This window comes from Neovison vison, chromosome 8 (genome assembly GCF_020171115.1).
Source record: "Neovison vison isolate M4711 chromosome 8, ASM_NN_V1, whole genome shotgun sequence".
Taxonomy (NCBI): Eukaryota; Metazoa; Chordata; class Mammalia; order Carnivora; family Mustelidae; genus Neogale; species Neogale vison.
Window position 1 is genome coordinate 69089300 of NC_058098.1, and position 27427 is coordinate 69116726.

The window sequence follows — 27427 nt, forward strand, 5'->3', positions numbered from 1 at the left end:
AGCTGTTGTTAGCTCACAGAGGGGGAAATGAGAAAGCCTGGATCAGCCACCCTTCAGGGATCTTTTGGAGGGCTGGGGACTGAGGTGAGCGGGGACATAGGAAAAGGACTTCCTCTACTTCCTCCTAGAAGAGAGTTATCAAAGCTGTCCACCTGGGAAGCCTTTCCCTTCCCAGCCCCTCCCTGCCACCATCACCAAAAGGAAGCCGGAAAACATCCGTCATCACAGCCCCGGATGCTACGTTTCCAGGGCCTTCAATCAGGATATCCCTCAGCCTTTTCCCAGGGGCTTAAGGATCTGGAAAGGGCAAGTGGTGAAGTCGCCAGCAGCACTGTGGAATTCTTGGCCTAGAGGAGACTGAGTCTCTAACTGGTCCCAGACCGGTTTTAGAATATCTGGTCAGCCTCCAGCCAGTTCCAGTGAAGGCCCATTACATGTCCCAGGGGATATGGGACGCCCTTGGGTGACCTTGAAGCACACCCCTCTGCTCAGGTTACCACTAGATCTCTGGAGGGACTGAGTAGTCACCAACACCTACTTTCTCCTTGGTATCTGTTTCCCCCTTGGGGACAAGTGTGTTTGGGGAACAGGGGAGGAGGGCTCAGTGCTCAAGGACCAGGACTGGAGAGAAAGGCCCCGGGTGTCTGTGCTGATAGACAGCATGATCTCTTTCTCTGAGCCAGGTAGGGGCAGCTTCGAGAATTGGAAACTCCCCAGTTCAGCCTCTTAGACATTTCCCTCTCTGCCCCTGGCAGTGAGAACAAAGGGGGGAAATTTCAAAGGTGATTTCCAGGTTTCCAGAGCATACCGAAGAGCTGAGGGTTAGCTGTCAGGATGTACAGTGTCAGAAGCGGGGGCAGCCTAGAGGGACATGAAAGAGGCTGCCTCATCAGAGCCTTCACTTTTATCAGACCATCTCAGGCCTACCTGATGCCGCTGGGGCCTCCGTGGTGCCCCGGCCAGGGGGCCCTGTGATGTGGCCAGGAACAGAAACCAGAACTCTCGGTCAAGTCACCTGGGCATCCAAGTCACCCTGGCCAAGGACTTCTTCCACCTGTCACTTGGCAAAGGGAGCATGGCAGGGCGACGACCGGTATGGCACCCAGCGTTCGGCTGTGTGCTCAGGCCCTCTGAATTATAGATGTCCCAGGTCCCAGCCTTCTGGGGGAGGGAGGCAGCTGTGTCTAAAACAGCCCCGGGGGGCACCTGGGTGGCTCAGTAGGTTAAGCATCCAACTCTTGATCTTGGCTCAGGTCTTGATATCAGGGTCATGAGTTCAAGCCCTGAGTTGGGCTCCACGCTGGGTGTGGAGCCTACTTAATAAAACAAAACAAGCAAACAAATAAATAAGACAGGCCCAGGAAGTGATGGGATACCCTTCAGGTCTGCAAATTGAGCCACTTGCCCTGAAGGTCCTTTATATAGGGGTAGTCTTTCTCCTGGTTAGCCTGTCCTGCCCCTGTGGCATAAAAGTACAAGGGAAAGGGGCACATAAACAGAGAAAGTTGTAAGCACCAGCCATGGCGAAGCTGTCGGCACACGCTTGGCTTGAGCTGATGAATGGGCACGGGCCAGGGGTGTAGGGGTGATCCTCTGCTATTTCCATGTCTTATGGACCCTGCAAAACCCTCTCCCAACCCAGAGTTGGGAGGAGCCTGCTAAAATGGATTCTTGGGGTTGGAGGAGTAGACAGAGAATGGGCATACCCCAGGATCTCGCCGGCTTGCTCAGGGCCCATTTGCTTCTCAAGGGGGGTGGGTCAAAGACATCTAGCACCTCCTTAATAATCAGAGCAAGGGTAAGGCTGAGGGAAAGCAGCAGCAGTATCCAGAACTGTCTTTTGGCCCCTACCATCCATCCCCCATTCCCCACTTCTAAGTCTGTGGAGTTGGTTTCAGAACTCAACAATAAACTGAATTAAGTGTAATTACACTCCTGACCCACCAGCTCAGTCTGTGGACTGTCCCCAGAGAGGGCAGTGAGTAAGGGGTGGGGGGGTATGGTCCCAGACCAGGTCCAAACCCATCCTCCCTAGCCCTCCTGCCTGTGTTTCTGACAGGAATAACTTCCCTCAGGATTTACAAACAGCCTTCTGGGACAGGAGGAGGAGCCTAAGAGGACCACGTCACATGACTGTCAGAGGTGGGAACTCAGCACAGTCCCAGTAGAGAGATGTCAGGAAACTGGACCCTGGGCAAGAGCCCTCAGGACAGGGGTTGAAGGAAATTTTCTAAACCACCGATGCTGAAATAAGACTTTAGTGTGTACAAAGAATGCTCACATTAGTGACAGAGAGAAGAAGGATGGTGGGGAGGGCCCAGGAGGCCCTGGGAAACAGGAGAGTGGAGACAAAGGCCTTGGGGCAGAGGAGAAAGCTGGGAGGGAAGGAGGGCGGAGGAGCAGGGAGGGAGACATATCCATTGCCCGGTGGGGGTCAGGGGCAGTGTGGAAGCAGGCTCTCACTTCATCATACTGGCCCTCCTCTGGCCTCTGTTCTTCGCTTCCTCCTGTTGCTTGAGCCCCATTCACTTCCAGCCAGAGCCAAGAGCTGGGGACCAGCTGTGCCCTGCTCTTTTAGTCTTTCCAGGGGCTGAAGTACTGGGCCTGTGGCAAGGAGGAAAACAATGCGATGGCCCTGGGGCCGGGTGACTGTCCAGCGTCAACACCCACTACAGGCCTCCTTGTGCCCTTACAGCTGAGCTACAAAAGTCCTGCAGCTCCCCATCCAGGAGACGGCATGGCAGGTCAACAGGCCACTTGAGCACAGCACATGGGTGCTCTGTCTGGGTGCCCTCTACTCATGGCCTGAAGGCCCAGAGCAGTGTGACAGGAAGGTGGGGCCTGCCCCCTGACATGGCCAGGCCACAAAGCACTTTTCCCTTTTTTTTTTCATGACAAACATGCTGTTTCCCACCAGAGACTAGTGTGATTTAGTTCCTCGGGGATTGAGGGTGAGGTCTGCTCTCCAGCTTTCTCAGAGACTTGCGAAATCTGAGACCCAAGCCACAGCCTGTGGCCAATGTGTCAGCCCCAAGTCAGAGGTTACAGGAGGAAGGATGAGCAGAGAAGTCAGAGGATAGAGATATTGGGAGCTGAGGGAGGATGGGAGGAGAGATGCTCACCAGACCCAGCCTGTCACCATCAGGGTTGGGGCCTAGGGTAGAGAAGAGCCCCCAAGGCAGCTGATACTGCTTGTCAGAGGGACAGAGGCCAGAAGAGATGTTATCTGAGCGGGGCTTGGACTGTGCTTAAGCCTGCAGGCTTGAGGGGCACCTGGGTGGCTGAGTCGGTTAAGCGGCTGCCTTCAGCTCAGGTCATGATCCCAGGGTCCTGAAATCTAGCCACACTTTGGGCTCTCTGCTTGGCGAAGAGCCTGCTTCTCCCTCTCCCCCTACCTGCTCATGCTCTCTCTCTCTCAAATATATAAAATCTTAAAAAAAAAAAAATGAAAGTCTGCAGGCTTGGGAGTCAGACGGAATTTCTGTCCTGGTTCTGACGTTTACACACTGCCTTTGGGATGGGGCAAGCTATTTAACCTCTCAGTGACTCTGGTTAGCTTGCTCATCTGTAAAATGGGATGGTAATAGTACCTGTCTCATGGGGGTTATCTTGCTTTGGGGAGAAAGTGGATCTTTGTTCAATATATATGAGCTATGAATATTATTCCCTAAGAGAGCCTGACAAAAATCAGGGGCATGGAGCTTGTTGCTCCTGAAATTGGGAATTGAATTGAACTGAATTGAAATTGCCACCTCAGCCAGGGCAGGCTGAGAGTAGGAGCAGGAGCAGGAGGCCAGCCTCAGGCCCCAAGGCAAGGGCTCAGAGGGGGAAAAGCTGGTGCCTAAGGTGCCCTTTCCTGGAGCTGCTTACTGCTCCTCCTCTCCAGGGCGAAGTTTTTCTTTGCATTTGGCCAGTGGCTTGGCTTCTCGGTGACCATGGTGAAGGTCCTCTGAGGCATCTCTACCCACCTGCCAGTCAGGAGCTGCCATGGGGGTGGATATGCTGCCAGCTCTGGTCAGCCTGCCTGACCACTTCCCTCCCCTCCCAAGTCTAGGGCCTGGAGGGGGTGCCACCTGGGGCTGGCAGTGGGCCAGCAGCTCCTGCCAGCGAATATAGGTCTGGGCTGCCAGGTCCTTGAGTCTGGTCCGGTGCATGGCTTGGGGGCTCTCCCGGATATGGGTGCTGATGTGACGGTCCAGTTGCATGCACAGCAGCTGCAGCTCCCCCTGCAGGGGTGGGGGGAGTGCATGGAGGAGGGTGTTACATAGGCCAGGCCCCTCCACAGAACGGGAGGAGGGGGCAAGAAATCAGAGAAAGAGGAATGCATTTGAATGACTGCTCTGAAGTAGGGCGGGAAGGGGAGGAGAGGAACAGAGCAGCCACTGGGAGGTCAGGTCAGGATCCCCTGGGAATGCCCTGCAGGACGCTGGGGGAAGGAGAGAGCCTGGCTCCCCTAGGCCCACTTCTTTCAGAGCCTCCCACTCTTTCAGAGCCTCCCACTCTTTGCAGCTCCCAACAGTGGGCTGGCCTCCATCTTGGCCTCTTGGGAGACTCACCCACTGGTCTGGAGTAATGTCCTGGCAGCTGACCACCACCCCGGCCAGCGTCAGCAGGCTGTGGCATAGGTAGCAGGCCTGGAAAGAGCACAGAGAGATAGGCTCTCCTCAGTCTGTCACCTCCAGACTCCATGCCTGCAGGCCTGTGGTAGGGACTCAGCCCACTGCTGGCTGGGGCTTCCAGGCACAGTCTCTAGGGAGGTATCCTAATGGAGGGCTGTGGACCCCCTAGCTCAGAACCCTCCCTCCAATGGATGATTGTCCTTCCTTCATTCAGAAGAAGAAACCTCTGCCATCCAGAAACCCATCCTGTCCCTCAGGCCTGTCCCAGAGGCCCAAAGAGAAAGCCTGCTGGGGAGAGGGGCCCGTCCACTCTCCCCTCTGCACAGGGTCTGTGGTCCTGCTCTGTTCCCTGAGGCACCTATAGCAGGTGCCACTATTCTCTAAGGAGGGGACATGGCCTCCTGGGTCGGCAGGACACCCCTTGTGTGGACAGTCAGACCGTGTTGACCCAAGGAGGCCAGCGAAGAGGGGAGAGGCAGACGGGAGATGGCTTCGGTTCAGCATCTGTACACTTACCCTCTGGCTCGTACCCTTGCTCTTGCCCCCTCGACATTCTGAGAGGTACAGACAGGACAAAGGCCAATTCCACTGGCTCAGGGAATGGTTGGATCCCAGGGTGCCCCTGGACTCCGTCGGCACCCACTCTTTTCTGGGGCTACCCAGACAAAGAGAGGCACAGGGAGGGGAGCACCCTCAAAGACAGGTGTGGCTTCTGCCATGAAAGACAGCCTGCTCCTGGCAGTCTGAACTCCTCCACTCAAAAGTGCCTGTCGCCTGGTCCCCTTTAGACTCCTACGTCTAAGGCAGGGAGGGGGCCAGGAAACACCCTCACTGTTGCGCCCTTTGCAGATAACTAGCTCTGAGGCTGAGCTGGGATGGGAAAGGCAAGCTCCGGAGAAGGCCGGCAGGGCCTGGAAACAACAAGGCTGGAGTTCAGAACCAGCCCAAGACTACCCTGTGCCCCTATCTCCCCTGCCCATCTCATCCAGAAACAGCAGCACCACTCTGCACCATTTTTGAGGGCATCAGACACGGTACTCTGGAGGACTGTCTTGTTTGTTTGTTTGTTTTAAAGATTCCAACTATTTATTTGACAGAGAGAGAGCACAAGCAGGGGGAGTGGCAGAGGGAGAGGGAGAAGCAGACTCCCCACTGAGCAGGGAGCCCAACCACCTGGATCCCAGGACCTGATCGGAAGGCAGACCCTTAACCCACCAAGCCACCCAGCTGTCCCTGGAGTACTATTTTCTTGAACTCAAAATACCACAATGCAAAAATCCTGAGAAGGGACCCCACCCCACCTCCACCCCGGCAGCACCTGTCTTGCCCAGGACCCAAACTGTTCTTCAGCACCACAGCGAGGCTCATGGAGGGGCCTGACCCCAGAGCCTGGCCAGGTTGGACGACACCGCACACACCGCAGGCTGGGAGAAGACGCAGTGTGCAAAGCCCTGGGGACCTCCAGCGAGTCTCCAAGCAGGGCCACCCCAGGTGGGGCGAGACCCAGGTTCCGAGCCAGCTGCCCCTGCGGGGTCCTGCAGCTACCTAGGCCTGCATCCCCCATCTGGGCTGGCAAGCTGCTGCTTCCCCTCAGGCTCCCCTTCTCCAGCCTGGCCTCGCCTTGAGGAGGTCCACAACATTCAGAACTCCTTCTCAGTCTGCAGCCCTGGCAAAAGGCTCCCGCCGCCCCCACCACCCCCATAAAGCAGGCACAGGCCTGTGTGCCAGACACTGTTCCTTGACTAAGACAGAGCCACAAACACTTAGATGTTAGAAAAAGATACTTCAGGAAGGCAGTCGTTTGGTCAACAAATACTGACACTCTCCGCTTCCTCATGGACCAAAAAGAGAAAGGGTCTTTCTAGGATTTTTTTTTTCTATTTTTCTGGTCGGGGAGGGGGTGGGATGCAGCTCGGAAGGCTTCAGGAAGGAAGTGACTAAGCCTAGCCCAGGCCTCAAAGGAACAGTAGGATAGGAGGTGAAGATGGCCCTGTGCGGGTGGGGGCAGGGCAGAGATTGCAACACCAGACAGATCCTAGGGCTGATGCAAGAAACAGAGGCAGGGCTCGTTGGGGGACCGGCCACCAGGTAGCTGAGCTGGAGCAGGGCGGAAGGAGGGGGCCCTCTGAGGACCGGTCTGGCCCCGGAGGGCGGGGGCAGTGGGCAGTGGAGGTGGGGAGGTAGTTCAAGGGTCTTGAGCAGGAAGGCTGCTCTGTGGGGGACAGACTGCCCCCCCCACAGGAGGCATCAGAATCAGTTGAGATGGAAGACCACCAGCAAGAAAATGTGGCTGTCTCTGACAGAAAGGACTGTAGGACAGCCTTCATCATTTCTTTCCTAAGCTTATTTTCCTACAGTGTGTGTGCTTTACTCCTATAATCTGAATACAATTAAAGTTAATTTAAAATGAGACAATACCAGTTACAAATGCCCGAGTCTCTTGGGTTTGGGGTGGGTGTGGGGCAAGGGAGACAGACGTGTGACCCTGAGAAGGAGCTGCACTCTCAGGACCCAGGCCCCTGCTTGAGAAGGCACTGAGCAAGCTGCTTGTGAGAGGAGAGGTGTGGTGGCGGTGGCGGGAGACACCAAGGAAAATATCCAGGGGCCACAGAGCCAATCTCAGTCAGAGGAAGGCCAAGGCCGGGAGAGGCAGAGAGGGCCTGAGAGATCTTTGCATTTCAGAGGTCCCAGTGCTGGGGCTAAAAGGGACCTTGGAGTCACGCTGGGACTGGTACAGAGGCCAGTCTCTGTGTTGGGGTGGGGGTGGGGGGTGGGGGGTGGTCTTAGGCACCCTACCCCACCCCCCTGCCTCCCCCCCCCCCCAGGGCAGAATCTATCTTCCTAAGTGGGAGGCGAGGTGAAGATGGGTCCAGGATCTGAGGAACGCCCTGGAGGAAAATTCGTGCAGTGGGGATTTACTGAGAAAAAAAGCAGCAGAACTAGGGACTAGTTGAGTCCACAAGGTCAGGTTTCACAACTTCATTCTTAATGCTGATTCCCATCATTGAATCCAGGGGGAAAATCCCAGGGAAACTATTCTGAATGTGTGTTTTTGGGGAGAGGGGGCGGGAATAGCAAGAAGGAAATGGTGGCTTTGAAACTAATCCCTGTGGAGCATATGTTATCAGCTGTATTTCCCCAAGGGGGAAGAAAACCTTGCCCACTACCTGCAAGGAAGGCTGAGGGCATTTTATTTCCTTGCCCTCAAGGGTGACCCCCTGGAGTTGGGCCTAAGTGAGGGGAGGCCCTTTAAGGAAGACTTTGATCCAACTTGGGGGACAGAGTACCTCCTGTGCCCAGGATTCCCTACAAAGACAGCAGTCTTTACGGTAGTGTTTTGGGGGGAAAAAAAGATTTCACATGGCATGGGTAGTGCCCAGCCCATACGGCCCTCCATCTTCCCCTAGACCCACAGTCCCAGCGTTGAGGTCAGAGAGCATCTGATCTCATCCAGACAGCCGGACAGATGGTGGCACTGGGTGCATGCAAAGCTTCTTCTGAACCCCACCCCCGGTCCTGTTTTGGGAAGGTCCAAGAAGCAGACATCAGCAGAACCTGGGGCTCTGGCAAGGAGTGGGCTGTGCCTGAGCCTCTTTCCTCAGAGAGGAAGGCCCAGAGCACCAGCAGCAGTGGGAAGAGCGGCCATTCCTGGGGACACAAAGTAAACAGCCAGGTTGTGGGAGCTGCGTTTCCTGTTCCAGTCACGCTGTGGCCAGCTCCTGAACTTAGCAAGCCCATTCCTGCCCTGGCTGGCACCACAGAGACACAGGGCTCTGTCTTCCCTTTTAAGATGGGGAAGGCTGGGTGGAGGCCATGCAGCAGCTGGGCTGGTAGACGAGGAGGCCCAAGACCTCTCCCTCTGCCTGCTTCCATTGCCTCCACAGCTGGAAGGACAAGGTGGCCCTTTCCTCACCTGAGGCAACTTCCAAGTCCCTAGGGTCATGTGTTGGAGGGGATGTAGTAGTTAGTGTGGGTTCAGGGTTAAAGGGTAGTGCAGAGACACTCCTTGGGGTTGGGGAGGGGGGTGCTATGCTTCTCAGGCCTTCAGAATCTTGTCTGAGAAATGGGCCTCCAGCAGTGCAGGCTGCCCAGCTCTTCCCCCACTGGGGGTCAGCGGAGGCTTGGGAAGTCCCCATGGAAAAGAGAGCCAGGGAAACCTCAATCAGCAACTCAGGGAAAGGCAGAGTCCAAGGGTAAGGGTGAAAAGTGGGACGTGCCTAGACGCAATGCTGACAAGATGAGACGATCCCCCGCCAGCGAGGCCTGTAGCTTTCATTTTCTGGGTCTCTCCCCACAGTGCAACAGGCCAACTTTTCTGGGAAGTTCTATGCATGATGCCTTCTTCCTGGGTCTAGAGCCTTAAAAAGCCCTGCCCTCCCCCTGAGGAAGGATGACAAGGATGAGAGATAGGCCTTGTCACCCTCTGAGGCAGGAAGGAGGAGGGGAAGGTCAGAGTCTCCTTTTCCTGGCCCCGCTAGTTCTCACCCCAGGAACCACCAGCCAAGGCTCCATTTGCAGCACTTTTGTCATAAGACAGAAGGAAAAAAGGGTGAACGTTTCCCAGACACTTCACCCTTCAGAAAATTCCCCTCTAGCTAATGCCAAGGGAGCAGGCTGTGGCCTGGGTTATTTACACAAAAATAGGGCAGAAAGGAGGAGGCAGAGGCTCTCCCAGGAAGTCACTCGCTTTGGCCCTCTGGCGGGAACAGGATGGTTTCTCCCACCTCAGGTCATGACCAAGAATCTAGGCTTGCCCCAGGCAAGTGTCCAAACCAAGCCCTTTCCCTGGAAGCTGCCAAGCTGGGTGGGCATCCCGTGGGAGCAGGTTCAGCCAGGCTCTGGGACAGCTGCTGGGAGGGGGATTGGAAGGGGGACACAAAGGCTGACTCAGGAACACCTGCTGGGGAAAACTGAGACTCACCCAGAAAAACATGGCCTTCCCAGCCTGGCTGCTGGGGCCAAGGGGCTTCTGCTCAGAATGCTGGCCCTGAAGGGCCTACGGGTGCCAGCCCTCTGCTTGGGATGCAGGGACCCCAAAGCAGCCTCCTTTGCTTTCATCTGTCCATGCTCACAAGCCCTGGGTTGGGGGGGGGTGTGACTGCGTGGCTGCTGGGGGTGGGGGTGGGGGGGGGAACCTACATTCAATTGCAGTCTGGCTGGGCTGCTCTCAGCCCTGTCCAGAGCGCCCAGCGCTGGACCCCAGGGGGAGAATTCTGCATAGGTCCCATCCCTGCCTCATGTGGGTTTTTGTTTCTGTTGGATACAGATGTACACACACATGCTGAGGGTCAACTCTAGAACCAATCTGGTCTGGGAGAGCCTGGAGCAGCCCCAGTCTGTCTACCCAGGCAGATTTCAGACCCAAGAGTAGAGCTAGGCCTCCACAAATTCTTTTTCTTTTCTTTTCTTTCTTTCTTTTTTTTTTAAATCAAATTTAAATCTACACCACTTCACAGGGCCCAGACCCAGCAGGGCTCCCAGAGAGGCCTAATGATTCTCATTTTGAGCAGATGTGGAAGCTGAGCTTGGAGAGATCCCCTGACTGCATGACCATCTCCAATAAGGGTTAGGTCTGAAGCAGATGTCTGTACTCTCTCCCTAAGGCTGACAAGTTCCGTGTGTGTGTGTGTGCATGCGTTTGCGTGTGTATGTATATGTGTATTTCCCATAAAGGGGATTTAACGGGAGACACCCTCTTTCAGAATGAACAAGTCCCTCTGCACTGCACAGCAGAGGCTCAAGGGCCTGTTAGCCACAGGACAGAGAGAGGATGAGGCTGCGCCCCTAGGATGGGGAGTGGGGTCCCAAGCCTGAGCCCCAAGGGCATGGTCTCAGTACTCTACCACAGGATGGGCAGACAACAACAATAATGAGTAATGAGTAATCCTGAGGTAGGGCTACTTAGAGGCCCCAGGCCAAGAGCCTCAGTCTGGTGGAAAGAGCCAAACCTTGTCCAGCTGGTATGGTCATAGAACACAAGATGAGAGGGGATGCATTTTTCTAGGTGAACCCCGTCTAGAGGGGTCCTGGAGTGTGGCACCTGCCATCATCTCTAGGACGCTATTTCTTCCCTGTGCCCACAGGCAAACTGCCTGACCTACTCCCCTTGCTCAAGCTTGCTCCTGCTCCAAGGTTACTCCCTGACCTTGGCTTGGGCCAGTACGAAAGCCGCAAGCAGAGGGCTGTGGCCCAAAGAAAGTGGAGTTCGGAAGAGACTCGGACCAGAACAGGTCATCGGTAGTGAGAGCTTATAAGAAGGAGATAACAAGGATGCATGACCGATAATTAGGAAATGAGAGGGTGACACGACACCTCTCCTTAGCCCAGGGTCCCTGAAGGCACAGAGCACAGAGGCAGGAGAGAAGATGTCACAGGCAGGGAGGGCCTGTCACACTTACCCTCCGGCTTACAAGGCCAGACACTTAATTCTGTAAGTGGAAGTGCCTATTTGGGCACGGGGGTGGAGGGGGCCCTCAACATGGAGCAGGGATGAGGCCAGCTGACGGTGATGGGAGACAGGCTGGCAGAGTCTGCCCAGAAACGGGACTTCTAGCTCAGCTGCTGCCTGGAAAGCTGGCTCTGGGGTCCCCGCTGGGCAGCCAGGCGGGTAGCATCTACAGGGCCTGCTGCAGGACCTCGGAGGCCCAGCCCGCCTGCTCTGATGCTTCCAGATGCCCAGACGGTGAGTGCAGACATTCCAGACCCTGAACTCCAGACAGACAAAGACATTCTCTTTTAAGCTTTATCTCAAATTTGGGACCAGTCCCTGCCCTTGGTACTGAGGATGAGGAGGGAACGAGGAGGCCCTGGCACAGCGGGGCAGGGTGGGAATGAGAGGGATCTGGGACAAAGGCAGGAAGGCTGAGGGGTTTTAGTTCTGTGGACCTGCTGCAGGGAGGTTATCTCAGGGCTTCTGACCCATTCCTGTCTTCTGGGGGTTGGAACAAGGGGCTGTAGGCAAACCTTGGCTAGAGGGCTTCCACCCAGCCCACCCTTCCTTTCTGGCTTCCTGCTGACCTCTGGGGTGGGGAGTAGGGGAGATGACAAGCAGGGACTAGCTGGCTCTTCCTGCTCCTCCAGCTGGCACTAGAGACCCTGACCCCAGGGGGATCTGGACCGGAAGCTCAGCTTTGCTGATCACCCAGAGAAGAACCAGATTCTCAGTGCAAATGTTTTTGAATTTAGGACGGGCCATGCACGAGCACATCAGTATGTGGGTGCCAGTGCTGGATGGAACCACTGAAACCAGCCAGGGCACGGGACACAGGCATCTGCCAGAGGCTGGAGAGCCCGGGGAGAGTCATGGCTTTCTCAAAGGCCATTTCCTCAAAAGCAATAGCTTCTTCTCTTTTGTATCTTTTTCACTCCCTGAACTGTCTCCTGGTGTGCTGGCATGGGAAGACCCTGGAAAGCACTCAGTCCTTACACTTCCATGGATATGGGAAAGTAGGACCGTTGCCCATGACTGCAGACTAGGCTATGGGCAACCATGGTTTTTGGGTGCCCAGGATCCTGGCCCCTCCTTTGTCAGAGTGTCGCAGGCTCCAATTCCCTATACTCCATCCATGGCAATGACTTCAATCCTGACCCTGGGGAAAGACATGTGACCTGGGCCAGCCACTGTATGCCTGCCGATTTGACTGGCTTACAGATGAGCCAAGCCAATGAGACTCAACTCTGGGATTCTGTTTAGGACTCTAGGATAGAAGTTCTTTCTTTCCCCCTGGCTAGGGCTGTTAAGGGAAGGACATAAGCCTGGAGTTTCTCAGGACCAGCAGGGAAAGCCTGCCTGGGAATATACCAAAAGGCAGAGCCAAGAGATGCAGAGAGCTAGGAGATGCTCAGCTCCTGGTCCAGCTGAGGCTGATGGGCTATTCTAGAACCTTCCAAGATGTGTGTCTGTGTTTCTGTTACTACAAAGTCCTGGCAAAGACAGGGGAGAAGAGACCAAAAAGGCAGTGAACACGAAACAAACTGTGGGTTGCTGGGGGGAGGGGGGTTGGGAGAAGGGGGGTAGGGTTATGGACATTGGGGAGGGTATGTGCTTTGGGGTAAATTGGAAGGGGAGATGAACCATGAGAGACTATGGACTCTGAAAAACAATCTGAGGGGTTTGAAGTGGTGGGGGGGTGGGAGGTTGGGGTACCAGGTGGTGGGTATTATAGAGGGCACAGCTTGCATGGAGCACTGGGTGTGGTGAAAAAATAATGAATACTATTTTTCTGAAAATAAATAAATTGGAAACCCCCCCCCCAAAAAAAAAAAAAGGCAGTGAACAGAAGAGTAGTTGAGAAGGCCATAACTTGCCTGGCAACTGCTCCTCCAACTGGGGAAATAAGTAAGGGACTTCACACACCTTTCCTGGTCCTCCTTAGGTGTGTGGTGGGAGCTGAGCCCAGGCTGCTTAGACACAGCACTTAGAAGCTGCCGTCCCTGAGAAGGTATAGCCTGGGAGAAGAGACAAGTTGGGAGGGCTGGGTGCAGGGGAGATGGCAAGTGTCCCTCCCAAAGGCTGTACCTGCCAGGGCGCCCATTTAGCGGGAGCAGTGGGATGCTGCTGAGCTAGACTCTGGACCCAATCCTCAAAGGTGACTGTTTAGGTGCATAAAGCAGCATATGGACAGGCCATGGGTCAGGTGAACAGACTGTAATGACCACAGGAATCCAAGGACAGGGGAGAGAGGCCAAGCATTGCCAGGAAGAAGGAACAGCAGGAGCAAAGATGTCTGGGGAAGATGGCTGCTGCCTGGAATCAAGTAGTCTGATTTGACGTGTGGGAGAAAAGCTGTGGGGATGAAGTAGGGCCCACGGACAGAGGGGCTGAATGTGATTGTTGTGATGGTTGTGATGAGATGGACCCTTAGGATTGCCTTTCCTTAAGTAAGACTGGGAAGAAGACAATCACAGGGTTGTCTAGAAGGACTCAAAAGGTGGAAGAGATGGACTGTCAGGTCAGCCAGTGTCAGTGCTAGGTGAGTCATCCTGCGTGGAGCAAGGGCTGTGCCTGGGGGAGGTACCCCAAGAGTCCCAGGACCACTGGGCCTGGGGCTGAAAACAGGCTCAGAAGTTGCCTAACGAACCCAAGCCTGCCCTCCTCAGCTTCACTCTGTCACTTCAAGCCCTCTTGCACATTTGCAAAGAAGCCAGAGTTCCTGGGACCCAAACAAAGCGGGTCTGGGCCTGGGCTGTAAGTGGCCTTCAGCTGCTCACAAGTACCCATCCCGAAGAGGCTCGGGGACCTCCGAGGTGGTGTGACCGGGGCTGGTGCATGGATCTCCCCTCGGGGTCAGCTTCCCAGAGGCCATCTCTTCGAGGTTTATTTCAAAAGATGTTTGATATTACTCAATTTGGAGGAAGGAAGAAGGAACCCAACACAGGCGAGGAAGAACTCAGGATTCCTGAATATCTATTTTGTGTTTCTTCAAGCCAGTTCCTTTCTTCCCAACCCACCTAATCATGCCCTGACCAATGTCTCCAGCCCTGTGGGCAGGTTTCTCCCGGCACCGCGGGGAAAGGGGCAAGAAATGAGGACAGACACTTGTAGGTGAGACAGCAGAGGGTACGGGGAGAGGGAAAGGCCCCTGCTCCCCCTGGGCTTCTGGCTAACACAGGCCAAGGGGCCTGAGCTCCAGCCAAGCCTGAGGGACTATGTCCCCTTGCTGGTGCTGAGTGTCTGTGGGAGAGGCAGAGCCAGGCACAGAGCTGCCAGGGCCTCAGGGCACCCTCCCTGCCCACTCCCCACAACCTCCCAAACCACACCCCAGTCTCTCCAGTGGCTCTTGGCAGGGTCACCAGACACAGAGGCAGGCCAGCAGGAGCAAAAGCAGTCAGACGTGTTTGTCAGCTCTATTAACACAAGGGCAGACCACAAAGATATACAGAGATACACACAACACATATGTACACAGACATACATGCTCGCATCCAGACACACATGCACGTGTGCTCACGCATGTGCACACACACACGTGTGTGTGTGCGTGTGTGGCAAGCCCACAGCCTCTGTAGAAGATGTGCAGAGACCCAGGGGTGAGGTGCAAAGGAGTTCATGCAGCAGGACAGAGTCTGTTTACCCCAGAGCATCACTCAAGCGTGGCGTACTCACCCACCCCCGCATAAAAACCAACTTCTTACACACGCACTTCTCCAACACACAAGCCATCCCCAAGCCTTGGAAGCACAGAGCCAGATAGCACTCGGTGTGCACGGTGAGGAAGCTGATGGGAGCCACCTGAGGTCCCCAGGCTCAGTCCCACCACTGGCCCCCCTGGGGGCGGGGACAGACCATCACAGATACAGAGTCCCCAGTGGGCCCCACACCGTGGGTCCCATGAGGACACTCAGCAGATTATGTGGGGTACATGCCCCAGAAGACAGGGAGACAGGAACCCATCTCCTGGAGCCTCAGTGCAGCCCCAACTCTGGGTATGCCCCTTTTGGGACCTCCGTTTTCTTCCCAGATGACGCTTAACTTCCTCAAACGTCCCAGATTTCACCAAACTGGGGGAAAACTTCCATCCCACTGTAAAGATCCTGGGTCTGTAGACCTTCCGAATCCCCAGGGGGGTAAACATGGGACCAAAAAAGTTCCTTCATTATAGCAAACGGCCTGAGAAAAAGCAAGTAACAACAGGAAAGTGTGGTGAATAGAATATACAATGGCGGGTCCAATAAGACCAAAACATCAAGAATGGCAATAAAAATGAATAGGCTGAGACTGAGATTGGGCAGAATGCAACTGGACAAAATCTGGCCCAAGACAGTTCATGCAAGCCACAACTCCTGGTTTCTGGGTTGGGAGGCTGAGAGGGGCACTTTGAGGAGACGGTAGCAAAGTATGTCCAGTAACACGTTTGTCTGCAGGGCCGACAAAAGCACAGGCTCCCACCCGGTGCCTGGGGCCGCACTGGTCTCTTACAGAACAGGATCCAAGGACCCAAGGGAAGCCCTGGGACGCCCACTCTGCAGTCACCTCCCGCATTAAAACATCCTCTCCACCTCTCTCAGCTGAACTCTCAAGGGTCCGTCTCACTCTGACTTAGACGTTTATTCTCCCCCAGGACAGCCCTGCTCAAATCAGGCGAGCACAAGGCCCCCAGCAACCACCAAAGGGCTGAGCAACCATTTCTTTACCAAAAGCACTTGAAAATGCCCAAAGTGTTTTTCTCATCTCGTCAGGAAGCAGAGTCTTAGACTCTACACAAATGCGTCCGTGATTTGCTAGGACACTTCGTGCTCTGACCAGGCTGGGACAGCCAGCTAGTCCGGGCGCACGCCCCAGCCCGCCACAGCCTCCCCGCACCCCCGGCCCTCCTGCGATCCTGCAGCCAGACCAGCTCACTGCTTTTGTTGGTGGTGGTGGTGACCTTTCCCAGGCAGGAATCTCACCAGCTGTAATGGCAAACAATGAGCTGCGACTGGTTCTCTGGTGAGCAGGTAAGCCTTCTGAAGTCAACACAAGATGCTCCAACACAAGATGCTTCCACTATACACCCTCACGGCCGTCACGAAAATAAGGACTTCCAGAGATAAGGGGGCTGACATGGAGAGGCTGGTTGGACGGCATGCAGAGGGAGAGGGTTCTGGAAACAGGGTAAGGAGAGTGTATGGCCCTAATGGAGTGGAAGGAGAGACTTCGGAGAGGGAGAGAGGAACTCAAACTGTGCTCATCTGTGTGTTCATTCATTCACTTATCCGGTGCCCAATATACTGGGGCTGTGGGAGGCACCCCTGTTGTGCCCACGGTCTAGCTGGGAAGACCCACCAGTAAAGGGTCAACTGCAAAGCCACAGGATCAGTGGGGAGAGAGTCAACCTCTGGGCAAGGGAGAGCAGCTCTCCCAGCCCCCAGGGAGGGCAGGCCAGGGAGGGGAGGAAGGCTGGAACCTTATTATGAAAGGGAGGAGACTGAGCCAAGCCCCCCCGACCCCACCCCACCCTGGGGCAAAGGAAGAGGTAGGGAGAGCAGGGGGAGGGGGGCCTGGCAGAAGTGTTTATCTGCATGGCTGGAGGAGGGCTGTCACCCAGCCTCTCACAGGAAATCTCCCAGACAGGGGTAAGCAGGGCCTGGCGGATGGGGCTCAGCACAGCCGCCCCAAGGACTGGGAAAGCCCTAATTTACTCCAGGCCGGGTTGCCTCGGGCCAAGCTCATTCTGGCCTTAGTTTCCCCACTGCCCCTGGAGAGAAGGAAGGCAAAGACTTTGAGCCCTAGGGATGAAAGGCTCAGTCCCAGCGCAGACCACCACTCCCTGTAAAACAGGGCGGGTGACGCCGCTGCTCTTTTTGGCTGGTGAGTAGCCTGATCTCCTTTGAAGATGAAACGTTCTCTGGCCTAATGAGGAGTCAGTTGGCCAAGGTGGGAGCAGGGTTGGGCTGTGGGAGCCCGGCATCTGCCCCACCTGGCCCCGCCTGGTCACCACCCGCCCAGGGGGACAGAACGCTTCCCACTGCTGTGCAGACCCCCATGCCTGCACCAGCCCCTCCTTCTCCCCTTCTCCGGGCCAGTGCCCTTGCCCTCCTCTGCTCCTGGCTACCTCCCTGTCAGGCCAGAACCAATCCTAGATGGGCGGGAGGGCAGCAAAGGTCTTGGAGAACTGCCTTGGCCTCATGTGCCTCCTTCACTGCCCTGGGTGGGAGCCCCCATTCTCGGCTTCTGGGACACCCTGTCAAGCCACCCTGAACCCTCCATGTTTCCAGGCCACAGAAGTCATTTCCAATATGGTAGCTGACCAGGGGGACACAGCTTCCTTTACATGCCTGAGAACAGTGCTCAGAATAAAGGACACCCTCAGACCACTTACTCCTCTTCCCTGGGTGTGGAACAGACATTTGCTACCAGATGGGCTCCTAAAAGCAAGGAGCCAAGTGGAGGTCTGTGCCCTGGTGGTCACAGCTCTGCTGGGTGTGGTCACAGGAGTAGCCTCCAAAGTGTTTAACGTACACAATCTTCACTGGGCAGATCAGCTACAAGCCTTGTTCCCTTCTTTCTCTCCTTTTTCCTCCCCTCAGTCCAGCCTGGGGCCTGCCCACTGCATTCTGCTCAGAGAGACCCTTCCCGCCCATGGACCAAGCCCACCTCCTTTCTAGAGGCCCTGGAATATCCAAACGCAGCCTCTGCACCAGCTCATTTCTCAGGAAATTGTTGGGAGACAAGAATGGGTTCACGCACATGGCTCCGGCTCTCCTGGGAGGCAGGCGGCTGTCTCGTAAATGCACTAACATTAGGCACAACTCAAAGATAACCTTACCTACATTTTCCAAAAGAGGCACATACACCTGGGATTATCATATCTTCTTAATGGTTCATTTGTGTTCATTAAGTAAATTAATTCATTTATCTGATTTGCAAAGCAATGCCCAAAGGGTGGACTTCTAGATTGTCAACATCCAACCTCCAAGTGAGCTTTTGGAATAACTACTTTCCTAAATTAGAAAGATCTCTATCTCCATTCCTCATCCTCGAGGCCCCAGGGAGAGGGGAGCCCACTGAGATCCACACCTCTCCCCCTGCCCTCCTCTCCTCCCAGAGCCAAGCTTGGGGCTCCCACTCTGAAGCCCCTACATCCCACACCACTGCCCCTGCTTGACCTTCACTCCCAGGGTCTACAGTCTTCCCCATTCCAAACCACACGACCTGCAGGCTCAGGGGTACCTCTTTGTCCCTGACTCCCACCAGAGCTGGGCTTACAGGAGAAATGGGCAATGTCTGGAAAGTCAGTTAAGAGGGCTGGAGGACAGGCGCCTGGGTGGCTCTGTCAGTTAAGTGGCTGACTTCAGCTCAGGTCAAGATCCCAGGGTTCTGGGATCAAACCCCAGCCCCATGTTGGGATCTCTGCTCAGAGGGAACCTGCTTCTCCCTCTCTCTCTGCTCCTCCCCTCCTCTGCCCCCCCCCCCCCGTGCTCTCTCTCTCTCAAGTAAATAAATAAACCTTAAAAAAAAAAAAAAAAAAGGAACAACTTGGGGGAAAGGCCAAGGGCTCAGCCTCAGTGGCAACCATGAGGAACAGGGAGAAGGCGCCCAGCTCCACTTCCCTCAGCAGCATTTACCTCCTGTGTCTCTCTAAATTGTGCTGTGTGGTTCACAGAGCACCCCACGCTAACACATCCCTAACAGACCATAAAGGAGGCAGCACAACCCCAGAGCAGGGCCAGGGGGCTGTGCATGCCCAAGCACACAGCGCCCCACTATGCCTCCATGAAGGGCACTAATTACAGGCTCTGCAGGGATGGTGAGCACCTCCTCTCACCAGAGGGAGGCAGCTTGCTGGAATTTTAAGGCCCTGGGGTTTTAGGAGGACTGGCAGCATGAAGGCCCTGCAGGCCGGGCAGTGAGGCCGGCTCTGCCTTCCTTTGAGCCTGGCCGACGCGGGCAGGTGCTGGGTGCTCACCTTGTGGTCTAGCTCAGCACTGGCCTTTGGCTGTTGCTCCTGGCCGGGTGGCAAGGTCACAGAGCCCAGATGCTGCCTGAGAGATGATGGCCTCATGAGACTCAGGAGCTGGCTGAGCAAAAACAGCTGGGAAGGAGAAGAGATGCTGTCATACAGGGGTGTTTGGGACACTGGGGGACCTGGCCGGCACCAGTAGGTCAGAGCATGGGCTCTGGAGCCAGACCACCAGCTACCATGGCCTGGATCCCCCCTCACCGGTATGTTGTGTGGCCTCTTGGAGCCTTAGGGTCCTATCTGCAAAATGGAGACAACAGCACAGCCTCTTCCCAGGACAGGACAGTCACGCGTGCACATGGGGCCTGGCACAGGCTGAGCCTTCCTTTAAAGGAGTGAACCAAGAAGATCTCTGTAGGCTGGGGATTTGATCCACTTCCCTGGAGGGAGCCCACAGGCCTAGAAGAATCAAGGCCCCCAGAGAGGGCCAGACCCTTCCTGCCCCAAGCTATTGCTCGAGTCCCTCACTCCCCTGAACTTGCTGTGGGCTTGGAGAGACATACAGAGGAGTAGAGGCTCTGAACCACCCCCCGCTCTCCTGCCGGCTGCGCTTGCTCCCCATCACTCTGTCTGCCCCCATTTCTCCGCCCCCGCCCTTTTCCTTCCAGGGGATTTTAAAGGAAATCCAAACACTGTATCATTTTACCCATAAAGAGCTTTTCACCGAAAGGGATAAGGATTTCTTTCCCCAGCATGGTCACAGTATCATTCTCCTGCCCAGCAAAATTACCAAGAACTCCTTATATGCTCTAACACTATGTTCAGGTTTCTCTGATTGTCTCAAAAGTGTCCTTACTTTTTGTGCTGTTGGAATGGGGACTGCCCACCAGGGCCGCACACTGCGTGTGGTTGTTCCTTGATCTGCTAGCTGTCCCGCCCCCACCCCCCATGTAAACTGCTGACCTTCTCTGAACAAATGGGAGTGCCCCCACCCCTCCCAGGAACAGGGCCCAAGGGAGTCCCGCTGTCTTCAGGAAGCCACTCCTTCTGGCCCAGCCCCTGCACCTGGTTTGTGCAGCCTGGGTTCAGCCCCAACAAGGACCCTTCAGCTGCCCTGGAGCTAACTTGTGGTCAGGACAGAGGCAGGCAGTATGTGGGCCCTTGGCGCCTCTGGGCCCACCTGCCACCCTGGGAGAGTGGGGGATGCAGACGGAAGGAGCAGAGACATCGGAGCTCACAGACGCACCATCTTTTTAGATGGAACAGGTGTAGGCTGGCCCAAAGGGTTTAGGCCCAACCCCCAAGCCCAGCTCCCTGCTCTAGCCCAGCCTTGCCCGGCACACCTGGCTTCCTCTCCCTGACTCACCCGAAGACACCTGCTCAGCATCTCAGCCGGCCACAGACTTAGACAGCCCACAAGAGCAGCTGGGCTGAGGGCTAGGAGACAGGCCTAGGGCCTCAGCTCCTGGAAGGGGGCCAGGGTTTCTTGGCCTCGTGTTTGATCCCTTTAGTAAGGGACAGGAGGAGGCAGGGAAAGAGAGAAGGTTCCAGGCAAAGAGAGGCACCATCTGGAGCTTCCCCCAGACCAGAGCTGTGCCATCTCGCTCAGGCCTTGCAACGCTGGGGATGGTTTCCAAAAGGGCCCTGCCTGCTTGGGGATCACAGCTGTGCAGCCCACGCCCCCAGAAGCTGTCCTCAGGCAGGCAGCCTCGCCCCAGTTAGACCCTCCCTGCTACGGGAGCCCTGGGCGGGGCCACAACAGCAGCTCGCCGGCTCCGCTAGCTCCCCTGTTTTTCCTCTCCATGAAAACAGCTTCAGCGGGCTCTGCGCGCAGCAAGCTGCCGCCTTGATCGCTCACTCTCCTTTGTTTCCAGTTCTGGCAGCCACCCCCACCCCTCCACCAGGGCTTATTTGGACTGTGTGCATCCCAGCAGGGAGGGCCAGGGCCTGACATCGCACCTCCCCACCTCACCCCCACCGCTGGGAGTTGTCTCTGCAAACACTCAGCCCATTAGGACAGACACCTCCAGGCAAGAGGCGGAAGGATCACTCAAGAAGGCAGGCCTCCACTGGTTCTGTCTGCCCGGCAGGCAGGAGAAGGCCAGAGAGTTCCAGCCAGGTGGCTGGCCACATGGCTGGTCACTCCTGTGCTCAGGCCCCAGTAGTGCTTCTATCTGCCTAGTGGAGAAGGGCAGGAGCTTCTTCTTCTTCTTTTTTTTTTTTTTTTGATTTTGTTCTGTCAGAGAGAGCACGAATGTGCAAGCAGGGAGAGCAGCAAGCAGAGGGAGGAGGCTCCCTGCTGAGCAAGGAGCCCAATTTGGGACTCGCACCCAGGAACCTGGGATCACAACCTGAGCTGAAAGGCAGACACCTAACCAACTGAGCTACCCAGGTGTCCCAGAAGGCCAGGATCTTAAGTGTCTGTGAGGCTCAGGCAGCCCCACTGTCCCCTGGGGCCCACACCCCGACAGGGCCTTCTGACCAGATGCACGTAGCTGCCCCTGTCCACCGACCAGCCCCAGGCCCCCAGGTCTACACTGCTGCCCATGCCACCCACACCTGCTAATCCCCTTGCCCCCTTTTGGACTTTTGCGTTCACCACATTTTTACCACTTCCTGAGGCGTTCTATAATTTACTTGTTTACTATGTTTCTTACTGTCCCCATTCCCTCTCTAGAACGTAAGACCCAAGAGGGCAATTTTGTTCCCCTGCAGTCCTGGGAGGGTCAAACCCAGCCCCCGGCACATGGTGTATGTTTCATAAGCCTTTGTTCCATGAATGAATGCAGGGCAGGGCAAGACTGCCTCTCCCTAGGAGATGCACACCCTCTTCCCCTGCACTTTGGCCATTTAAAGCCCATGTCTTCTCAACTCCAAACTGGAAGCCATGGCTTGACAAAGGAGGTTTGCTATGTTGCAAGAGGTGGCCTGGGATAAGCAGCAAACTCCCGGCTGGTCTCCAAACCTGATCCACCTGTGTCCTTGCTGATCTTTTTTTTTTTTTTTCCTAGAGAGAGAGAGAGGAGGAAGCAGGCTCCCTGCTGAGCAGGGAGCCCAATGTGGGACTCGATCCCAGGACCCTGAGATCATGACCCGAGCCGAAAGCAGCGGCCTAACACACTGAGCCACCCAGGCGCCCTGTCCTTGCTGATCTTGGTAAAGGGCTTCTCCAACCTGCCAAGCTGCATTGGTCCTAGAGCCCTCCTGGTCTCCCTCCTCTCACGTCTCCTGTCCCACTGGCTGCTTGGGAAACACACCTAGAGTCCAACCACTTCTCACCACCTTCTCTGCTATCTCCCCAGGCCAAACAATTGTCATCTCTTACCAGAATTATTGCAATCGCCTAAGCCCAACATGTCACCAGAGTAATTTAAAAACACTCTATAAATTAGGGGCACCTTGGTGGCTCAGTTGATTAAGTGTCTGCCTTTGGCCCAGGTCATGATCACAGGGTCCTAGGGTGGAGTCCTGTGTCGGAGCCCTGCTCTGTAGGGAGCCTGGCTCTCCGTCCCCCTCTACCTGCTGATCTGCCTGCTTGTACTCCCTTTCTCTCTCTCTCTGTCAAATAAACAAATAATTTTTTAAAAAATTCATTTGACAGAGATCACAAGTAGGCAGAGAGACAGGCAGAGAGAGAGAAGGAAGCAGGCTCCCTGCTGAGCAGAAGCCCGAAGCGGGGCTTGATCCCAGGACCCTGAAATCATGACCTGAGCTGAAGGCAGAGACTTTAACCCACTGAGCCACCCAGGCGCCCCTAAAATTTTTTTTTAAGATTATTTGACACAGAGAGAGACACAGCAAGAGAGGTGACACAAGCAGGGGAAGTGGAAGAGGGAGAAACAGGGAACCCTGGGGCTCAATCCCAGGACCCTAAGATCATGACCTGAGCCAAAGGCAGACGCTTAATGACTCAGCCACCCAGACACCCCAAATAAATAAAATCTTTTTTTTTAAAAGATTTTATTTATTTGACAGAGAGAGAGAAATCACAAGTAGGCAGAGAGGCAGGCAGAGAGAGAGAGGGGAGGAAGCAGGCTCCCTGCGGAGCAGAGAGCCCGACATGGGGCTCGATCCCAGGATCCTGGGATTATGACCCGAGCCAAAAAGGCAGAGGCTTTAACCCACTGAGCCACCCAGGCGCCCCAAATAAAATCTTTTTTAAAAAATTCTATAAATTAGGGCGCCTTGGTGGCTCAGTGGGTTAAGCCGCTGCCTTCGGCTCAGGTCATGATCTCAGGGTCCTGGGATCGAGTCCCACATCAGGCTCTCTGCTCAGCAGGGAGCCTGCTTCTCTCCTCTCCCTCTGCCTGCCTCTCAGCTTACTTGTGATCTCTGTCAAATAAATAAATAAAATCTTTAAAAAAAAATAAAATAAAAAATAAAAAATTCTTTTTTTTTTTTTTAAAGATTTTATTTATTCATCAGAGAGAGAGAGAGGGAGAGAGAGCGAGCACAGGCAGACAGAATGGCAGGCAGAGTCAGAGGGAGGAGCAGGCTCCCTGCCAAGCAAGGAGCCCGATGTGGGACTCGATCCCAGGACGCTGGGATCATGACCTGAGCCGAAGGCAGCTGCTTAACTAGCTGAGCCACCCAGGCGTCCCAAAAAATAAAAAATTCTATAAATTAGATTTTGTTTCTCTTATCAAAACCTCCCAGTGGCTCTCCACTTTGGCATGAACACAAAGTCGCTATGATGGCCCGGAGATGTGGTGGATTGAGTCCCCACTTACTTGTCTGACCTCAACTTCTACTACTCCATCCTCAGTCTTCTGCTCCAGCCACAGTGGCTTCTGTTTTTCCTCCAACCTAAAAGAACTCTATCTGCCCACTTGCTATTCTCCTGAGAAACCTGACTTTTTCAGTTGTGTGCACAAATGTCCCTATCTCCCAACATTCCCTCTCCTCTTTATCTGGCTTTATTTTGCTCCAGAGCCCTTATCATCATCTGGTATGGCAAACATTTACTTTTTTCTTGGCGCCTGTGTCTGTCCGTCTGCCCCTAGACTGAATTTCACAAGGGAGGGACTAATTTCTGTTCAGAACGGTATCTTCAGTGCTCTGAGTAGGGTCTAGAGCACACTGGTGCATGAAGCTAAAACCCTGGGTTTCTGGGATATTGCCAGGATTCCCAAGGACAACAGCAAGCGGCCTGACCCAAGGCTTTCCTGGAAAATGCGGGCCTTGTGGGGAGGGGCTTGCATCCTGACCACCTACAGAAGTCTTATTCCTTAAATTCTAGTTCTTTAGCTCTTGCTGGTAGGGCCTCTGACTTCAGCCTGAGACAGAGCCAAGCCATCCAAGGGTCAGGGACTCCTCCTGCTCAGCGGTGTCCTGAGAGGCCTCTGCCCAGGCACTCACCCCAGAACCTCTCCTAGATGAGTCAATTCTCAATCCCTGGGGTCCCCTTCATAGTCAATCAATTGATAAGGTTTATCAAGTATTTACACATCAATGAAGGAAGTAGAAACCGCAGCCCCTGTCCTTCTAGCCGCCATTTTGGAATAAAGCTCAAGGGACTAGCAGGGCACCTTTAGCAGGAAGTGGCCGGCATGGTCTGGGCTCACCATAGTGAGAGCAGAGGAAGGGGCTGAAGGAGCAGAGACGCCATGTTGCAGGGGTCAAGGGCAAGGACCCTGCAGTTGAATCCTAGCTCCATGGCTTTCCTGCCGTATGACCCTGAGAAGTTTCCTAACAGCGCCTGCCTCAGTTTCCCCATCTGTGAAAAATGTCTGATGGTAACAGTCCTCACTGCTGGGGACTGCTATGAGAGGTAAGCTCTGAGAACAGCCCCGGCACACAGCCCATGCTAGGCAGAATGTTAGCTCCCACCACTTCGGTTGGGATGTGATACAAACAGGGAGGTCAGGGCACAGAGCTGTGTGCAGGGAGAGCAGGGCTGGCCCACAACAAGGACTGGGAAGAACAGTGGCATGGGCAGGGCAGGTCGCATAGAGAAGCTGGGAGAGGGGGCGTTGTGGGCTTTGACGTGGGTGACTATTGGGGCCACAGTGGTGGCCCTCAGAAGGCGAATATCCATCTGACAGGCCAGACTGGAAAGGGGACTGCCTACAGCCCAGAGACCTGGGAGGTGCTGGCAGCAGCCCCAAGCCCGCAGTGGAGATGGGGGAAGCACACAGGGAGGGCCGCAGGCAGGCCCCGGCTGGTCCTTCCTCTCCCAGAGCCCCAGGAGGCTGGCGCAGCCATGCATGGCACGCACCGGCCCCCAGCAGACTCTCCTCTGGGCAACACAGGCACTGACTCAGCCTCCTAGACCTGGCTCAGGACACCTTCTCTGGAAGCCACTTCACTGCCCTCGGGCAGTGTTAGTCACTGCACCCTCAGCCCACCTTGCTCACACCCTGTCTTCGGAGGCCTGGTCCTGGATGTAGAGCCTGGCATTGAGCCGGGCACACAGGCGATGCTTAGTTGGGCTCTCCTGAATAGATGGGCGCGGTGGGCATGCAGGTGACTAGTATGGCTGGAGAGCCCTGGAGCTAGGCAGGGCTGGGCCCCAGAAGCTGGGAGCTCCCAGGCCCTGATGCTTGAGCCCCTCTCTGGTGGCCGCCAAACACTGCAGGGGGGCAGCCGCCCCCACCCTCCACCTGCAGCTGGCCCTGCCTTTCCTGATACCGACGCTCTGGCCTTTCCCCTCGCTCTGACCTCGTGCTCTGTTCTCCTTGGGGCTCACTGACCCCCAGAGCTCTCTGGGACCAGGCGGTCTTGTCTGCCTGCTATGTCTCCCTCCCCCACCTCTCCCCAGGGGAGAGGGAACTTCCTCTCGCACACTCCAGGGGCTCAACCTCAGGCTCCTTCACTCCACAAGCACACCCGGAGTCCCTGTGTGTCAGGCACTGTGCTAGGTGCAGACGGGCGGTGATGAATAGGAAGGATTTTGTCCCTGCACTCAAGGAGCTACAGCCAGGGTATGTGTGTGTGTGTACACAGACCCTGACCCAATAAATAAGAAAATGTCAGGAGGTAAACAATTTAATACAGGGTGATGTGCTGGGGACTTTGGCTTGGGTGGTTAGGAAAGGCCTCTGAGTGGAGGTGATATTTCAGCAGGAACGGGAATGACAAAAAGCTCCAGCTGGGCTAAGTCCTTCTAGAAAGGATTTATGGCAAAGAGGGCAGCAGGGGCAAAAGCCAGGCCAAGCCCACTAGGAAAAGCCAACACAACCAGTCAGCTTTCTGAGCTCCCGCTCTGCAATTCCAGCACTGCAAACTCAGCAATATTGTCCAGCCTGCCCCAGGATGTGCCAGAACGATCTCTCAGCGCTCTGGGCAAGGGGTGACACAGGCTTCCCAAGTACACTTCTACAAGCAGAGACACACAGCCCTTCACAGGGACTGCCTTGTCCCCCTTGTGCTGCTGAGTTGGAGGGATTGGTGGTACCCAGCAACTATTCTGGGATCCCAGGGAGCTTCTAGGGGGAGAGGGTGACAGCATGTTCAGCCTCCCGATCATCTACCCTTGGCTGCCTGGGACCCACGCTGCGCCCAGGGCCCCAAGCTGCAGAGGCTGTGGTCAGAGCTTTCTGGAGAGAAGGGGGGTGGGGAAAGAAGACAAAGCTCTACTTTTCTTGCTGCCCCAAGAATGTCTAACACTGGAAAAGGAGAAGCACTAGGAGTGAGTAATTTTAAGGGCATAGGGTTTCACTTGCACTGTTTTTTTCCCCACCTATAAGAAGTAATATAAGCAGGGATGGGTAAGGAGAGAATGGGAATTAGCACTGAATGGGTATGGAGTTTTTACTTGAGAAGGTGAAAAAAAATCTGGTGGTGTTGATGGCTGCACAGCATTGTGAATGGACTCAGAGCCGCTGAACTGGACACTTTGAATGGTTGAACTTTGCACTTAAAATTGTCATGATGGTTAAAAAAAAAGCAAAAAATATTAAAACGGTAAATGTTCTGTCATGCATATTTTACCACAACTAAAAAAAAAAAAGCAAAAACAAGCAACACATGCTACCCCCTCACTGCTCCAGCCTCAGCGCCTAGCACACAGTAGGCATACAAATCAGTAATTGCTGAATGAGTAAAAAAAAATCACCCTCAACTTGGCTCTCTTTGCCTGAGGCTCCCAACCTTTGGGAAAACCGCAAGAGCAGGCAGGCCTTGGCAGGAGCCCTCTGCTCATCCACAGGCTTCCTGGGCTAAGGGGATGTCGCGCAGCGGAGGCCAAGACTCACCTGGGCCTTCTCTTGCCAGAGAGGAAGCGTCTCTTGCTGGTCCAGCATCTGGGCAATGACCAGGAGGCTGAGCTGGCTTCGAAGCTGCCTGTGAGGGAAGGAGTGAGAAGGATGAAGGGTGGGACCCTCTGCGAGTGAGTGGGCTGGAGGCGCACACGGGGGCCTCATGGGAGAAGCGTGCTGTCTGGAGGACTTTGCCCTGTTCTTCTGGTTTATGGTATTTATCATGTAT

General features: G+C 55.1%; 1 protein-coding gene across 1 annotated transcript; it reads right to left on the reverse strand.

The window, feature by feature from the left end:
* Nucleotides 1-2277: 2277 nt before the first annotated feature.
* Nucleotides 2278-27427, reverse strand: FAM178B (family with sequence similarity 178 member B). Its single transcript, XM_044263849.1, has 5 exons — nucleotides 27196-27427; nucleotides 19007-19132; nucleotides 4557-4634; nucleotides 4074-4226; nucleotides 2278-2604 (listed from the first exon to the last, which is right to left on the reverse strand). The coding sequence occupies exons 1-5, from the start codon at nucleotides 27421-27423 to the stop codon at nucleotides 2575-2577; spliced, it is 615 nt and encodes a 204-aa protein (XP_044119784.1). The 5' UTR covers nucleotides 27424-27427; the 3' UTR covers nucleotides 2278-2574.

Bases quoted from the DNA above. Each gene is read 5' to 3' on its own strand.
- FAM178B (XM_044263849.1), bottom strand. From the start codon at position 27,423: ATGATAAATACCATAAACCAGAAGAACAGGGCAAAGTCCTCCAGACAG. The intron at 4,227-4,556 runs GTGAGTCTCCCA...CCACCCCTGCAG, and splicing joins ACATTACTCCAGACCAGTGG to GGGGAGCTGCAGCTGCTGTG. The intron at 2,605-4,073 runs GTGGCACCCCCT...TCCTTGCCACAG, and splicing joins TGGCCCACTGCCAGCCCCAG to GCCCAGTACTTCAGCCCCTG.